This window comes from Centroberyx gerrardi, chromosome 2 (genome assembly GCF_048128805.1).
Source record: "Centroberyx gerrardi isolate f3 chromosome 2, fCenGer3.hap1.cur.20231027, whole genome shotgun sequence".
In the NCBI taxonomy this organism is placed as follows: Eukaryota; Metazoa; Chordata; class Actinopteri; order Beryciformes; family Berycidae; genus Centroberyx; species Centroberyx gerrardi.
The window spans coordinates 18,627,859-18,645,243 of record NC_135998.1 but is presented as its reverse complement, the minus strand read 5'-3'; the positions used below and the strand labels follow the sequence as shown (position 1 = coordinate 18,645,243).

Genomic DNA, 17,385 nt, shown 5'->3' with positions numbered 1-17,385 from the left:
AAGTGACCAATCGCATCTTTTAACAAGAAACAAGGTTGGATGTGTAGATGTACTGAAATCTAACGTATTTGGATTGGATGAACCATATTTAAACAAAACTATGATCATGAACAGATTTTAACACTGAGCTGAGCCCATTGATTTCCTTAGCTGGGCTACACCAGAACACTCAAACTACCGTGTGGTAACTAGGAGGGGATTTACAAGAGCGCTCCCACAACAATATTTTCACAACACTTGGGCCACGACACAGTAATATTCAAATTTTTTTATTTTTTTTTTGCAATGCTTTAAGCAGTGTAATTGGATCCTGTGATATATGTGACATTTTTCTTTCATTTGACCACAGTAAAAAAAAAAAAAGAAATAATTTCCCTCAGGGAAATGAAATGTTAAAATCAATTATACTTAGGAGTAAAACACCATAAATCAATTCCTGGATAAAACTCAAGGCTACATAGCGACCATTTTTTCCACTTTCAAAGGGGTGTGGAGTGGGGGAAGAATTTCCATTTCAATTTCAAGAAGCAGGGTTAGTCATTTGGCCAGATAGAAATAGCCTAGGTTGACACAATAGGTTTCCTGTAATAGATATTACTGCAACTCATGGCATAAATGTTTAATTACATAAAAAAAACATGGACTGGTAGTTATTACCATACTGGTGGTGACTTAAAGCTGCGGTAGGCAACTTTGTTTTGTATTATTTGGTGAAAAGTTCACAACACCTTTTCAGCTATCAGTAATTCAAATGATCTGAGAGAAGATCAAGCCTCTGTGATCGCCCCTGCCTCTGTTTTCAGGCTCTCAAAAATCTCACCGCTCCTGGTAGGCCTCAACCAATCAGGCAAGCTCTCTGCAAGGAGGAATAAAACAAATATATCCACAGTAGAGATGAGGTGAAACAGCCATAATCCAAACTCTATATTGGGACTTATTGTGTTAGGAAGTCAGTTATTTTCCCTACTGCACAAGACCTGTTCATCAGGAAGGAGCCACATTCAGGTCAGTCAGTCAACCGGTGTTAGGAAGCTATGGCTTTGCAACTGTGGTAGCTAATCTATGTGTGACAAAAAAACATTTTTTTGCCAGCAAATATTTCAGTAACAACTAGATTGAACTAGCAGAGCTGTGTTTTACGTACAAGGTTTGGAATTGATCAAGTTTGCCTGAGATGGCACTCTCTCTCCCCGATATAGAGTGAATGTCACTTGACCAAACCTCATTTGCATCACAATGTGTGTTTGTAACTGCAATGCCTAATCTATGCTGACAAAAAATATTTTTGCTGGCAAATGTTTGCCCCTCTCAGTTGACAGACATGCATACAACTGAGCCTCGTTTGGAGGGAGGAGTTACTGGACAGGGTGAGGGAGGGGGTAATTCTTTTTCATTGTATACTTTCAAATTCTTGCTAATTTCTCCAAAGTTTCCTACCGCAGCTTTAAAGGACGTAGAGAGGCTTACCAGTGTACCTACAGTTAAGGCAATACGCCAATACAGGAATGTAGTAGAATTATCTTGGGCCTCTGAGTATGGTGTTGTAGTCAAAGAAGATGTGGGAGTAGGCTATTTTTGTAGGTAAATTGCGTGTTTAATTCTATATGTTGCTGTGTATGTGTTTATTCTATTTTCTCCAGGGTAGAATTTGGCATGAAATATGCAGGATTTAAATTTACAGCCTCAACCAACACAGAAAGAGGACTCACTTTGAATTGCTCTACTTGTTTGCACGGAAAAACAAAAACATAAAGTACAGATGCTGTACAGTCCCACAATGCCAAGCTGGGTGTGCAGCATCAAGTATAGTCCTATAATCAGGATAACCACATCATTGACCAATTCATTTTCAAGAATAATAGATCCACTCTCACTTCTCTCAAAAACTCCTCTGCTAGCTCAATCTTGTAACTAAAATATTCTCCAGCAAAACTAATTTATGTCACGCATACAGCCCACCAGTATACATTTTTGATTTTTTTGTCACACATAGATTAGCCACTGCAGTTGCAAAGCTATATCTAACACCAGACGAGCAAGCATCACTCAAAATGAGGTGAGAAAGCGCCATCTCACTGACTGATTGACTGACTGACCTGAGTTTGGCTCCCGATGAACACAAATAATTGGCTTCCTTAAACTAGCTTATTTCAGTTCCATAATTCATCTTATCTGTTTATTCTGAAACATTAGTTTATTTATGAAATCAGTATTACTGGAATTACATTTGTTTTATTGCAGAATCAATCATTTGTATTATTAGTTCTTGTAGGTACACTTCCCATGTTTTCTGTGTTTCAAGGATTCTACTCTCTCTTTGAACCTGGGTTGCATACATAACTAACAGATTTACATATTGCTTTCCTCTAAGTGCCCTGTCAAAATCCCCAAATTTGTACAGTATACCCGGCTTTCAAGAATATGCATTTTTCACCAGCATCTTCTTTTGGTTTGGCATGAAAACTGGAGACAAAGAGTAATAAAGATGGCAGGGAAGGCTGGGGGGAGTAAGAACGTCTTGTATTCATTTTATTTACTTGGACTGTCAGCACTCGCTGTTGTCCCCTGATATACACATACACACAAATGCACTCACCCACACACACACGAACATACATGCACACTCAAGCAGAGACTCACTTTTTCATGCACACTTAGTTCTCCACTCAGACACACATTTAATAAAGCCCCTGTATAGTTTGTGCATGATTTATGGGGAAGTAGGACAGAGCCAATCAATGATTGCTCCAGTGTCACAGGATGAGCGCGGCGCTAGAAGAAGAGAGAGCGAGATGGCCTGTCAGTGTCTTATTTATGAGTGGATGTGGCCATTGATCTGGTCTCTGAATCACTGTGTTCCTGTCTATATGCCGGGGTCAGGGCCAGTGGCAAACTCCCCGACATTCTGAGTGGCTCTTTACAGACTACTGATAAAGAGCCCATGAAAAAAGACATGCGCTCAAGGCAAGATGAGGACACTAAACGTGGATCCAATGTTGTTTTTGAAAGGTGTGAAATGGCATTAGCTGCATTTTTGGTCAAGTTTATTTGTATAGCCCTTTACCACTGTTACAGTCTCACAGGGCTTCAAAACAGCCACATTATGAAAACAATAAATTAAAAATGAAAACAACACCCACCCTCAATAAGAACAAGGAAAAACTGCCACGAAAACCTCTGTAGGAAAAAAAAAATGGAAGAAACCTTGGGAGGGATCCAAAGAGGGATCCTCCTACCAGGACAGTCAGGCATGAAATGGGTGCTGAGAGTGGGCAAACAAAGATTACATGTTGATAATAAAATGGAGCATAAACAAAATACACAGGATAAACACTGGAAGATCGCTTGACTGAAATGTCAGGTGTGGAGCATCAGCAGCAGCTTGGTCAAAATCGGCATAAGAGTCCGGGACCAAAAGGCCGCCAACACTGCCCAGCCACAAACACAACCTGAAATGGATAGGTGCTTCCGTTTAGCCTTTGATGCTCTGTTCATACTCCCACCTATTGAGTGTATGTAAGTGGGTGTTAAATGGTGGCCAAGTGGTGGAAACCCACTACAAGCGCCCCAAAGCAATTGCATTAAGAGAAACGTGCTGCAACTTCAGAAATTATGCAAATTCAAAAAAATCCAAAGCAAATACAATGGAAACATGCTGCAGAAGAAGAAATGCACTGCAGAATGCCAAAGCAAATACATTAACAGGAAACGCACTGCATATTCAGAAACGATGCAGATTTTAAAAAAACAGGACACGAGAGAGAGACAGTTTCAGATATTAGGCCCTATCATCTAGATGCTGGTTTAAGGGCTCCTGGTGCAGCCTCGGTCATGAAACGTCCGCACGAGGCATTATTTACTAGTTTGCCTAACAAGAGGAGGATAAATTATTTTACAAGGTCGCTAGCCAGTCTAGCTTGTACAGTTTAAAATCAAGTCTGCGTGGTTAATAGCACAGTGTTAAAGATTAAATCTCTTGTAGCGTCTAATGTAGCATGTCATTGTGCTAAAAATAAGTCATGTAAATGTCTTATTTTTTGTAATTTCATTTTAGAATGTAAAATATTTATGACAAATGTATCTAAATTACATGATTCAGAAGTACACGTGTACACTAATTATTTTTGAATGTTAATTGTGTCTAAAAGTTTTTTGCTCAAGAGCACTACATTGTCATAGAATGTTGTGGAGAATTACAGGAGGACCCCCAGATATCTCGCCAATTTGTGTCCCCACCACTCTCCAAATCAAAATTATGCCCTTTATTTATCCCCATGAGTGTGGGCTGTTGATCACTTAGTATGTCCCTCTCCATTAGGAGATAAATACATTTAGCGCTAGCTAATGACTTTGTCATTTCAAAGAACATTTGCTGCTTTATCAGCAATGGCACTGCAGATCCTCAATTAGAGTTAACATTCAGTAATTAACAGCCATAAACTAGATGGAAGAGGTATAATGGAAATGATTTTATCTCATTGAATTACCACTGGTTAATGCTAGCAGAAACAATTCAATTTGAGGTAACAAGGGATATATAAGTTTACTGTATTTAGGGTCATATTAAAGTCAGGATATTTTGTGAAGGTCCTTTTATGGGGGTAAATGTTACAATGCTAATTGTTGTCTTCATGCTAATATGATAAGGATGATGTGGCACTTTATTTATCCCTATAGGGAAATTCTTTTTGTTCTTGCCCCCCTCCAGGGAGGTCAGATGCTGGGTCAGCTACAAAATAATGTCCCTGCTGGTAGGGATTCAGTGTCTCACTCAAGAACAGTTGAGCAGGGCAGATGCTCGTCGCTTGAGCAGTCCTCCAGCTGAAGGACAGTCTGTCTAACCACCATGCCGCCCTTCCATCCACACACATAGACATTACTCTACACCCAAAACTCCTCTCACTATAGGAAAGACCATACTGTCCTTTCTATTACACTCAATAAATAAGATAATGAAACAATGCCATCAGTAGAAAAGTCTTGCTATCTGCCAATCAGGCCTACACCAGTATGCTGACTCTTGTAAGTCTTTATTATTCTGTGTGCATGTCTGCACAATTGTATCTTGACATGCTTGTGTGTGTATATCTGTGCATGTACGTGTAATAACCTGAGTGACATTTTTTCCTTGTGGCTATGCCTACCCAGGTCGTCCTACAGTCTGGGCCAAGGCTTGTGGCTGCCAGTCAGCAAGAGCTTTGTGGTGCCACCAGTGGAGCTGTCAATCAACCCCATCGCCAGCTGTAAGACAGACGTGTTGGTTACTGAGGATCCTGGGGATGTCAGGTAAGTCTGTGCTCAGTTCAGCTCATAACTACTATTGAAAGAGACCTCTGCACAATAGCTGGTCTGAAATCTGGGGGCATATCTATATGTAATTTGGTAGAAGCTTTTATCCAAATCATCTTATAGTACCATAAGTGCATACATTTTTAGCATGGATGGAACTGAACCCTAACAGCGGCAGTGTTTATAGAATTTGTAACCCTTGCTCTACCCCTTGAACTACACAGGACTACTTCATGAAGCTCCTTGGTTTCTTTAAATTGTCCTAGTTACTTTGGAGTGTGTGAGCCCCAAGAGATTTATCTGAGTTCATGGTGAAGGTTCTGGAGGAGAGATTATTATCTTCTACTGATCCACTTTCCCAGAACGGTGTTGCCTCTATTACACGCAGCTCTCCAAATTTCACAGTTGTCTCTTATGTCCTTCCACTGCCCCTTTCATCTCACAGATGTTTTATCGCCACCATCTCTCTGCATCGTAGTCTTTCATGACTTTATTAACTGAACTATGAGTTCTATTGAGGCTTTGCAGTTGTATCACTTATCTCCTAGCAGCCATGTTTGGCGGCATCAAATAATGTCTAAATATATCACAAATGGGGTAAACAGGTACCTGAAAAAAGACTGTTGTGGTGTGGGTGTGGGTCAGTTCAGTAATGTAAGTAAAATTGAAGATTCTGATAAGGTAAATTTGTTTCTAAATTTGTGTTACTGTGACACAGGAAACTATCTTGTCCTTAGCCCTTGGCCCTCTGGTCCTAGTCTCCACTCCAAAGTGCTAGTTATTCGTAGTCAAAGTTTTTTGTATGTAAAAAATAAAACATACTGTATGTACATGGGTAAATGTCATAGTAAAGTGCATTTACAAGCAAATTCAAGAATGCTTATAGTCTTCAAATGTCTTATGGAAAACAAACAAAATGTCATGAATTTATTTCTTAATTTAGGAAGATTAAGACTGATACTCAAAACATACTTGGCATATGACGCAAACCCAGATCTTGTCCTTGTTTCTTTTCCCTTCGTTTTGGTTATCTGAAATCTATTTTAATTTACACTGAAGATAATAGATCACCGGCGTGAAGTTTATATCAGTCAGACTGTGTCACAGAGTCGTTAAATTGTGTAGCGTTAATGAAGTTACAAGGAGACTGAAAATAAATGGGACAGGTTTATTGTCCTTTGTTGTAAAGGATGTGGTTCTGACAGACAAGGAAAGGTATGGCACTATCAGACTATTCAGCAAACATACTATTTATTAATCAATAACCCAGATCGGTCTGCCATAAATGAAATTAAATGAAAATTCCCAGCTACACAGATATTTTGTTTGCAGGTTGTTCAAAACAAGCAGCATCTCCAGCTCTGTATAGTGAAACTCGAGCCCGAATGAACGACTCATTCAATAATGCACTACTTCCTCAAAGAGCGGGTTTGAAAGTGAGATGTCTTTGTTTGTGAAGGTGTGATGCAATGGATTGATTTGGCCTACACAGAATTAAGCTTGCAATGTTCACACTGACAGTGCTTCTGTGGCTCACTGTAGTCTGTACTTTGATAATTTATAGAAGCCATTTGTCTCAGTGCATAGGCTTGAGAGAGCTTGGCCTATGAAGCTTGGTTGTGAGTGAGTGGGCGGGGGAACGGCGACTAGCCAAACAGTGGAAGAGCTGCTGTCTGAGTCGTTCAATGAACTTTGATGGGAAACACGGAGTGGGAGGTTCGATGTACTTGAACCACTACATACCACTGCATTCAATCTTTTCACCCAGCACTACTTGAGGGTGAGCTCGGTTAACCTGAACAAACAGCTGATTTTTGGCATTTTTACCTATGGCTAGCAAGCCAGCAGGCTAATTTAGCAAAGCAACCAATGTTAATGTTAAGATGCAACTACTAACCGCTACTAAAGCTAGCTTCTACTACATGCATTAGCTAGTGCACAAATCTGATGTGTTCACAGCAAGACTGATTGCTAGCTGACCACATAGGCCTACAAGCTGACATTGAAACACAAAATTGATCACATGTATCAGGGGTGAAATGATCAGTTCCCAGTCAAAATCAGCACAATAGTTAACCATGTTAATTCAGTTCTGTTGAAATAACCAAGTTGTACATTTTGAAATGTAATCAGCTGTTCGCAGTGACTGGCCAATAGCTGAGAACCTCCAATATGGCTGCCAAAAGGTGCATTATTTAATCTGAAAGCCCTCTAATAGAGGATTAATACATTTGCTTTACATTTGTTTTTAAAAGTTATTAATAATTTTACAGTAACAGCAGATATAGTCAAAGAGCCCTTTGGATAAGTAGACTATTTGTGGGCTGTAGGTGCATTCTTTTGAAAAGTGTTTAAAATGTTTTTATCAGAAAACTAAAATGTGCCTACGGGACAAAATCTAATCAGTATGACAAATCAGTAGGCCCTAGGACAGGATATGTACTAACTAGGCAGCACAATGCAGTTACTGGTTGTGTTATGCAAGTGGCTGGTATGAAATATAACTTATTAATGTTACCTTTAGTCTTATTCATTCACAAATTGTTTTCACTGAGGTATACTGACAAACTTAGAACAAAATACTTTTTTATTAACCTTTAAGTAAAGTAACAGCAAAGCTAATTCATGCACATGTAATGCCTCAGGACACTGCAATGTAGTTACTGGATGTTAAGTTCAGACGGATTCATTTAAGTGTAATATTGCAGTTAAAATTAGTACATTTACATTGCACTTATAGGCTACAGTGCTACTCTTAATCTATTAGAGATAATAACTACCCATAAATTACTGTAAATACAATTTTGAACTGTGGGCACAGAAACTGTAATCCATATTGATACATGTAATGGGCCCTGGGAGGCTCAGCTATCAACAGATGGTAAGGGAAAGAAGAAAACACAATGAGAGGAGCTTTCTCAGAAATTCTTACTGTGTTACTCGCTTACTCTTTCTCCACAGAGATCATTAAAGATTCATCTAATCTAACAGCATAAATAATATTGTTCTAGGTTAACTAAAATATATACATTTGTCTAAACCAATATAATAATATATTAATTAATTTATGTATGTATATATTATTGTGTACTGCAACATTCTGTTTTTTAAGACAGGTTACATATAAAATAATTTAAAAAAAACCTTCAATAAATTATTTATTTACTATTAAAAAAATAATGTACATTCATTATTTTAAAATACATATACAACAGGTAGTTTCAGCCAAGCACTCATGCTGATAATTCCTATGAGGAATGCTAGCTTCCTTTTTTTTTCTCTTTTTTTTTTTATATAATTAGAAAAAAAAAAGTTGCTGCACTCAGCTGTACCTCACACCCAGCCACATCACTGTTATAACCATAATCACAATAAGGATCACCTTCCTGAGAAATATATATACATATTACTATAGTAAATGTCAGTGCCGTTGCTGTATTCTTCTTTGGCAATGACAGCAAAGAAATTCTTAAAGGGTTCTAAATGATAAATATTATTGTAATATCTGATTAGATGAGTATTATTTTATCACAATAAATAGAGCATGTAATATAAATCTCCTTGTTTAATGGGTAGATAGCTGCAACAGCCACACATGAGTGATTGCTTGCTGTTTCATAGTCAGATAAAACACAATGCTGTAGCACTGTTAGAATGCAATCAATCATTCTTTCACTTTCAGTTACATCAAACGGCAGTATGCATACATATACAAAGCAACAAAGCACATCTATGTGTTTATCTCAGTATTATTTATTAATTTGATAGAGAAAAGGTGATCTATTAATAATTTGCAGGGACTAATTGTAGTGGTTTTACTTTTTTGATTTTGAAATTTTTAGCTTTTCCACAGGAAGGGCCAAAATGGGAGCAGAGAACTCCCAAGGGAATTGTACGCATCTCTGCTTACTCTGACACAAATAGGATTATGACAAGCCTCTCCATTAATTAGCCAAGGCATGCGATTTATCTTGAACAAGGGTTGTGATAAGTGATGGTGAGAAAAAATGATGACATACGTTTTAGATCAAGACAGTTGGCAGCAATATTTTTGTTGGTAACACACATGTTGAACTGATTTTGAATATTTATTTGAATATTTATTACTGGAATCATTAGCAGATATAATTCTATCTATGTAGCTAGGAAGAAGTCATTATTTCTGCTGTGCATTTTCTCTATCTTGACTATCACTTGACTATTTCTTTATCTTGACTATCACTCAAGTACCAGTGATGTGTGATGAATAGATTTCGCTGGGTTCAGTTCCAGATCACAACTGGTGGAGCAACATGACCACCTAAAACAGAGAGCAAGGACTCAACTTTTGTTGAGAGCACAGCAGAGGAGCACCATTTGGGTTACACCAATTTAAGTTACAGCTATTCATCTCTGAACCGACATGCCTTTATGAAAGAGGCGAGTACGTCTGTCCCTTGTTCTTCTTGTTCCCTTCAACTGGCTGGTGCTCTGTGCAGCAGGTCTGAGAGAGTGTGGCATATTGTGTGGAGTCTGTATGTGTGTGTCCAACAAATTTCTATAAATGACTGAATGTTAGAGATGTTATGCTTGATGGTGGTAGAAGTATTGCAAGTGTGTGTGTGTGTGTGTGTGTGTGTGTGTGTGTGCACGTGCGCTCACATGTGCTTGCAAAAGTTATATAAGAAGAAAGTAAGTTCTTTATGCGTATCTGTCTGTAGCCAAACTCTGTGTCTCAGTGTCATTGTGGATTTAAGATTGGACTTTGGGTCGTCTTTGTGGCTGTGAATAGGCGTCTATTTATGTGTGCATTTCTGAAAGCAAACACCTCTAATCACTCCTAGCTAATACAGCTGTCAGCTGTGTGTCCAGACATCTGGGCTTGGTAAATGAACTCCTGTTGCCCATGCCTGAAATTAAACCAACAGACAGCTTCTTTGAATGCATTTGTTCAGTTCTAATAAAGGGCTTGATGTGTGAGCTGCGTTCAGAGCAGGTTCACAAAATAGCACTTTTGCCCAGATTGCATAATTACAACACTGTTCACCTCAAGTGAGATGTTGTTGCATCTGCATGTCAGTTTATGACAACACACAACAAGTTTATGCATGCACACGAAAAAAAGCATATGCACACAAATCTGCCTCTCGCTCTCTCACTCTCACCAACAAACACGTGCGTACAAACACAAAGATACATTTCCTTGTCTTTATATGACCATTTGTGAAACTTCTACCACCATCAAACATAACATCTCTAATATTCAGTTATTTATATAAATCTGTTGGAAATAGATCAAAATAAAACCACCTACTCAACAGTGGGAGCGGGGCTGCTGAATGATTAATCGGTCATAATTACTATTTAACATCACACCAATAAATAAATAAGAACTTTGAGAACATTAAGGACGAAATATACATTTTATGACTGATTAAAAGCCCATTTCAGTGAAATGATCAGTTAATGTATCTGGCTAATGATCAGTTCCCGCAACATAGGAGGATCTGTCAGATTGTCATTAATAATGCAGACAACTCATTATCCAAAGCATTTTTGTTAAAGAAAGTCCTTTGGGAGCTTATGGAGTTTCTAGCTGGTGCACTTTCCCCAAAATGTTTATGCGGGCATTGATGCAGTCAGTCGGTCGTAATAGACGTAGTGATGTGGGAAGTAGTGAGACAAAGCTTTGGCTGCATCTCCTCCTCACTTCTGCCTCTCCGCATGTTCACAAATCTCAACTGAACTTATTCTATAGGAAAAATAGGACCCAAGATGAATGTCAGCTTCAAGCAAGCTCGACTTCCAGCTGAGGAGTTTGTGTCCTTTACATTGACATTACCTCTTGACATTGATAAAGCTTGTCATCTTAAAATAACACTTATTTTCACTTAAGCTATCCAACAACTAACAAGCCAACATTTGTTTTTTCAGTGAGAATGACAAGGGCCTATTAAAGTAAAACCAGATTTTGAAAATGTTCCTATGTGTTCCTATGTGTTCCTAAATCTAAATGACAAGCACCACTCAATTAACAAAAAATATTTCCTATGAGAAGTCAAAGTATTGTAATATTTGTGAACATGATCAACTCTTAACGAGAGCTAAGACGTAAACACATGATGTCATCAGGTATAAGGTGTGGAGGTATCTCATAGACAAAAAATGAGAGACAGATTTTAAGGACACAGAATGTTTTTTGTTTGTTTGCTTTTAACAAATGCTTTCATACCCAAATGAGCTTTATTCTATAGTAGCACTTTTTACGAGAAAATGGACCCCTGGGCACGGGGGACAAAATAATGGCAAATGCCATTGGTCTAGTGGACAGTATAATTGCATAAGTATTGCATAAATGAACCTTGCCCAAAACAAAGTGCAAACTGCCTGAATTTACCCTCACTACATGTATATTAATAGCCTGATATTCAGACTAAATGCCATTTCGTTACCACACATTATTCAGCCTGAGATTGCCTCCTTGTTAGCCTTTGATTTTCCCCTAACCAATCACTAGTGACTGATGTATCCGGCCGCTTTGATGCTGGCTGTATTTACTAACTTAACCAAGAATGTTGGTGGTTTTTGACAAAAATATCGTCTTTGCAAAGACACTATGTTGGTTAAGAGGCCAAAACGGCATTGAAAAAAACACTGCACGAACGATTCAAACTTTAGTCCCGCCCACAAACGTGCTGATTGGCTCGATTGTTTCTCAGCGCGAGAACAAGCCGTTGACTGGAGCAACACCAGACTCTCTGAATCGCCCGCAAAATCTGAAGAAGACTGGGCGGATGTGATTCAGGAGTCTGGATCCAGGCTAGTATATTAACACAGTTCTCCATCTTTGAAAACCTTCTCAAACGTGCTCTCAAAGCTCTGAGGTACAACAGTACAGCAGATTATGAATTTGTCTTAAACTGAGCTGTGTCGTAAACTTTGTTAATTTCCTCCCTTCTTTTCATTCACATCGCCAAAGCAATTATATTACCCTAGTAGACCCTGACATTTAAAAACCAGACACTCATCGATTGTAGGGGAAGATTCATTCTGGTAAATGAGTGTATGGGTTGCATTAAAATAAAGGGAAATTAAAAAGAATATAATGATGATGATGCTGACAGGTGTAGTACTGCTGTGCATTGGCAGTGATTAGTGCATTGATTTATTAGTGTTAGGATAAAATGGATTATAATTTTTGTTTATTTTATAATAATTTTTGTTCCTCCTAATTTTAGGTGTTCAGTGCATTTTTTACAAACCACATATTTGAAACCGTGCTTCATTAATTGAATAGTGAAGTAATAAAGTCATTTATTCATTAGTGTAGACTTTATTGTGTGCTGTATTTGAATGAGTTGACATGAGTATGTGTGTATGTGTGTGTCTGTGTTTGTGTGTGTGTATTTCTTTGAGTGGTGAATTGAAGGTCATCAACCCAAACAACTCACACAAATAGCCTGGTGTGAGTCGAATCACGTGTACAGCACACAGTTTCCTTGACAGTGGCTTTTATTCAACCATCGCACACGCACACACACACACACACACGCACACACCCACACACACACACACACACACACACACACACACACACACACACACACACACAGTCTCATTTCTTAGCAGGACTCTATAAAAGAAGGAAAGCATAAAATCTGTCCTTTTTTATTTTGCTATGTTTGATGGGAGGTCAATTTAACTGATCGATGCCTGCTGCGGTCTTGGAATCCATGCTGATCCTTTGTACTGTCGGTAGCACAGGGAAACAGGGAGCTACTGTATAAACTGTACCTTCATGCTATAACTACAAGCTTTATAAATGCACAAGGCTGTTGCGCACACTTAAAAGACACAGCTTTGTACAGCACTTGAGCACTGCACTTTAATTTCCTATGAACATCATGTAATAAAATATATGATATTTTTGGATACCTCAGTGAGAAGGACTTTTTTCCTCTTGTTAAGTAGTGTGCACATTCTCTTCATGCTGGTTGAAATAATTACAAGCTTACCATGCACAAAAAGGTGTAAACTGTAGAAAGAGCTTGGCTTTGCATAACTATGTATACATTTTATGTGGTGTTTGGCCTCTGTCCTGTTTTTTTTTTACCTAGATTGCCCAAAGGTTTACTCTGTCAAATTGTCACATGTGAAAGAATGAGTCCCCTGACGCTGTTTCCCACCGGCGATGATTAAAGTTTAATCGTATCTAATATTATCTTTACATTTTCTGTTCTTGTTGTTGAGCCAAAGCCAGTGTGTCAACAGAAGACTTCATAAATCTCCCAATCAATAGCTCTTCAGGCATTCTGAACTGTGCTCAAAGACCAGCGTTTCTGTCAATAAGGGACTGTCGATAACCCTGAGTAGTCTGACAGCCCATGCTGGTGATGAATGACCCCACTCACCATGATCAAGCCGACCATCAAAACACTCCATCCCCCACAATCCAAAGCATCTGCAGGAAGTCTATGCTAGGAGCAAATCAAATGAATAAATCAACTTCCCATTACTACAAATCTCTATCAAAAATATGTTTTATGACCCTACATTCAAACCAAAGAATCTATATATCAATCTATTGTATCACTCAGGTTTACCTCATTTTTCACAAACCCACCAGATTTCTCTGCAATGATTAAAGCGAGCTTAAAGAAAACTGGTAATGCACTCTCTATTCAACGACAAAAGTGCTTGATGAGAGTCAGCATATTTGTGGGGAGCTGGAACAAGAGCATTAATCAAGTGCAGGGGCAGACCAATAACGGGCTCTGTAATCATGCTGGAGCAGCGCTCTAACTTTGGGCTGCATCGTCTGGTCATCCATCATCCGGAAAAGCAAGAGGCAGAAGGGGAGATTAATAACAAGTACATTAGAGTCAGTGTTTAGATGCAACCAATGTGCTTCTGGGTCAAGCAACATAGCCACAGTGCCAAAAGAGATAGTCTTCATTAGTTAATGACTGGGAAAAAGAACGCTATTGGAATTTGTTTGTTGAGTTGATAAAAATCATTTCCAAGTAGTGAAGGAATCATGTATAGTTTGGACATTGAACAGTTTGCAGACTGATGTATAGCTTGGATTGCTTGGATTGCTTTGCTGTTCTATACACTGATTTTATAAAGTTTTTTGCCTTTTTCACAAACCATTAAAGAGAAATACGGGCTCCAAGTGTGACAGGCAGTGACAGGCAAAGTTGTATATTCTCTGTACTTGCCGTCGTGATTTAATACACTACACAACATTTTGAGAGACTTTCAAATATCTTTTCGTGGTGTTTTCTTTTGCATTTGTTTACCTCATTTTGCTTGCTCTGAACATTCTTTGCGGTAGGCATCTTGAGTTGATTCTGTTTCTGTCTTCAACTCACCATTTCTTCTATCCAGAAGGAGAGCAGTTAGCATGCACCTCACAGCTGAGGCAACCCATTATTTTTGTCTGTGGTGCCTCACCTTCCCCACCCTCTATTTTCCTCTGAATTTAGGAGTCATTTGTCAATGCTTTGAGTGCCTGGCAGGCAGCACTGATGCACAGAACACCATGTGTTACCCGTCTCATTCCCAAAAAGTGAGCTGCCAAATAAAGAGAGGTAGGATAAGAAATGGGAGACCGAGGCACAGGATAAACTTTTTTCTGTGGATTTGTTGGCTATGGTAAGATATTCGTTTGTGACTGTGCCAAGCAGGGGTGTTGTTAAGATTTCAAAATATTCTGGGTTCAGCCCAGAGGAAGTTACAGAACAATAGTAAGGAGGTCCAGGGGCATCACTTCCCAGGAGAATCTTTTAAAAATTTCAACAACAAAATACATGAATCTGGTGCCCTTTGAGGTGAGAATAAATAGGTCTAAATTAAGCGTTATCGTAAACTTTGAACAGCTGTCTGTACAGGGCTACACTGGTGTATTGTATGCTGTCTGTCTTATCTGTTGCTGTCTCTCTCCTCACTCCTACCTTCTGAATTCAAGTCAAAGATAAACAGAGAGAAACAGTTATTAATGAATGTAGAACATTTTAAGGGTTATATATGATATACAGTGTGTGCACTCCACCTGTCGCTGGATTGTAAAATAAAACTCATTAAACCCAAACCACAAACCAATGATTTTACTTTGATTTTATCAAAGGTTGTGCCTGTATAACTTCTACTAGTTACTTTTGCTTGTTAGCTATGGAAACCTACCTTTAAGCATAATTTACTTTAAGAAGCAAATTATTTCACCTCTTATCTTCTCCCCTTACAAAGTTGATATTTTTTCATGCCACATAGCTGTAGACTTTATGCTAAGGCCTGGGTCAAAAGCCTAATCCATTCTGAATGTCTGGGGTCGTCTACTTTGCAAAATATATAGAGGCACAAATTTAAAATCAAATTTTTAAACACATTTTCTTTTTTTTTTGGGAAACAATGTCTGATGTTGAAAATAATGTAGACATTTCATGATGGGAAATATTTTTTATGCATTTAATGTTCAGCAGCCCAAACTAATAGAGCTGAATGGGAGGATGAACCTGACAAAACTATACTTCATTATCTGTTTAACTAGCTGGCAGACTGGAGACACCAGAGACAGTTTGTGTAGAGTAGCCCAACATTATAATGACTCTACCAAAGCACAAAGTCTTCGAAAAGTCATTATCGGTAGTTATTACATTATTGGCATCTACACACCATAAACCTATCAGCCAAGTCAAGTGTCAATCCAAGCTAGCACTCCAGTGTCCATCTGGCCACTTGTGGTAGTCTGCTCACCAGCACACAGCTGGCTGATTTTTTCTGTCTTTCCATAACTGGATAATCAATCACGTGTTTAACCAAACCAAGCACACATCCCACCTTTCTTCTTCTTTTGAAAAAGAGAAGAAGATCCACATATCCTGCCATGTCTTTTCCTGACATTGTGTTTTCTGGCTCTACCTTGCTCCTCAGATGTAGATCCAGGAATGACTGATTAAAATAATGCAACATATTCTTTCAGTTCTCCTCAAATGATATGATGGTGATTGGCAGCGCCCCCGTACCAAATACACACACAGACATACCAAGCGGAGACAGGCAAGCTTGATTTGTGCCCTGGCATGTATCTAAACACACCTAAAGCCAGATATTAAAGCTGGCTCCCGTAAAATAATCGGCCTGCTCTTACCACTAAATCAAACTTACCCCACACTCTTGTACAGTGCAAATCTCTGTAGACAGCGTTCATAGTGGAGCGTGGATGATAAGAGGTGACAGATATTAAACCTTGACTCATATATATTTCTTGATCAAAAAATAGTCAGACCAATCTGAAAATATTCAGGGCTGAAGCCCAGAAAGAAAGCCCTTAGTGACGGTGCTGGTGCCAATCAGGACCGCAGATACCTAATGCTTCTTTTTTAAAGCTGCGCTAAGCGAGGGCAGATAAGAGTGAAAAGGCCCATAGGGATGGCCTACCACAGTTACTGTGGGGTGTTTATTTGTGTTGCCCATTTGTGTCAGCGAATATGTGTGTTTGTGGGAAAAGGAAAATGTGTCTTTGCCAGGTGTAGAGTGAGTTATATATAGGCAGTTAGTGAAGGTTGCTGTGCTTGTGGTTTTTCTAGGACAGGGCAAATCAGGCAGAGGATGTGGCGGTGTAGGACAGGCAATATTTAGAGGTTACCTATCTGAGATGTTTCCCCCCCCAGGGACTCTCAATGAACAAAAGGAACCTGCGCTGTTTTCTCTCAGGATTCTATTTTTTGATTCAAGTTAATGCCTACAGGAGAAATCACCGCGCTCACCTTTGCTTTGTTTGGTGCGTAAGAACCAATCAAATGTCTTCAGTGGAGAAAGTGGTTCGCATTCAAAGAAGAAATATGTTTTCCAGGACCTTTTATGTTCTCATTATATTCTTTTTTTTTTCTTTTTTAATAAATGCAGAAGGGAATTCATGCACAGACGTTTCGGCTAGTGCCTTCTTCAGTGTGCCTGCACACACAATGTAGGCTTCCCCACTGTGTCTAATTTAACTTAATTTAATTTAATTTCAATTCAGTTCAGTGCTGTTCTGCAATTTTTTGTTTTATTTTGCTGTCAGGCGAGAGTTTGTAGACAAAACAAATCTCCACTACAGCTTCTATACAAACAAAC

The 17,385-nt window shown here is 38.8% G+C and overlaps 1 protein-coding gene across 1 annotated transcript in view; it reads left to right on the top strand.

Annotated features, from left to right (window-relative positions):
• Nucleotides 1-17,385, top strand: part of astn2 (astrotactin 2) — a 441,429-nt gene that overhangs the window by 222,390 nt on the left and 201,654 nt on the right. Inside the window, exon 11 of the mRNA XM_078288520.1 lies at nucleotides 5,149-5,286. Within this exon, the coding sequence (XP_078144646.1) occupies nucleotides 5,149-5,286 (138 nt within the window). The remainder of the gene's footprint in view (nucleotides 1-5,148; nucleotides 5,287-17,385) is intronic.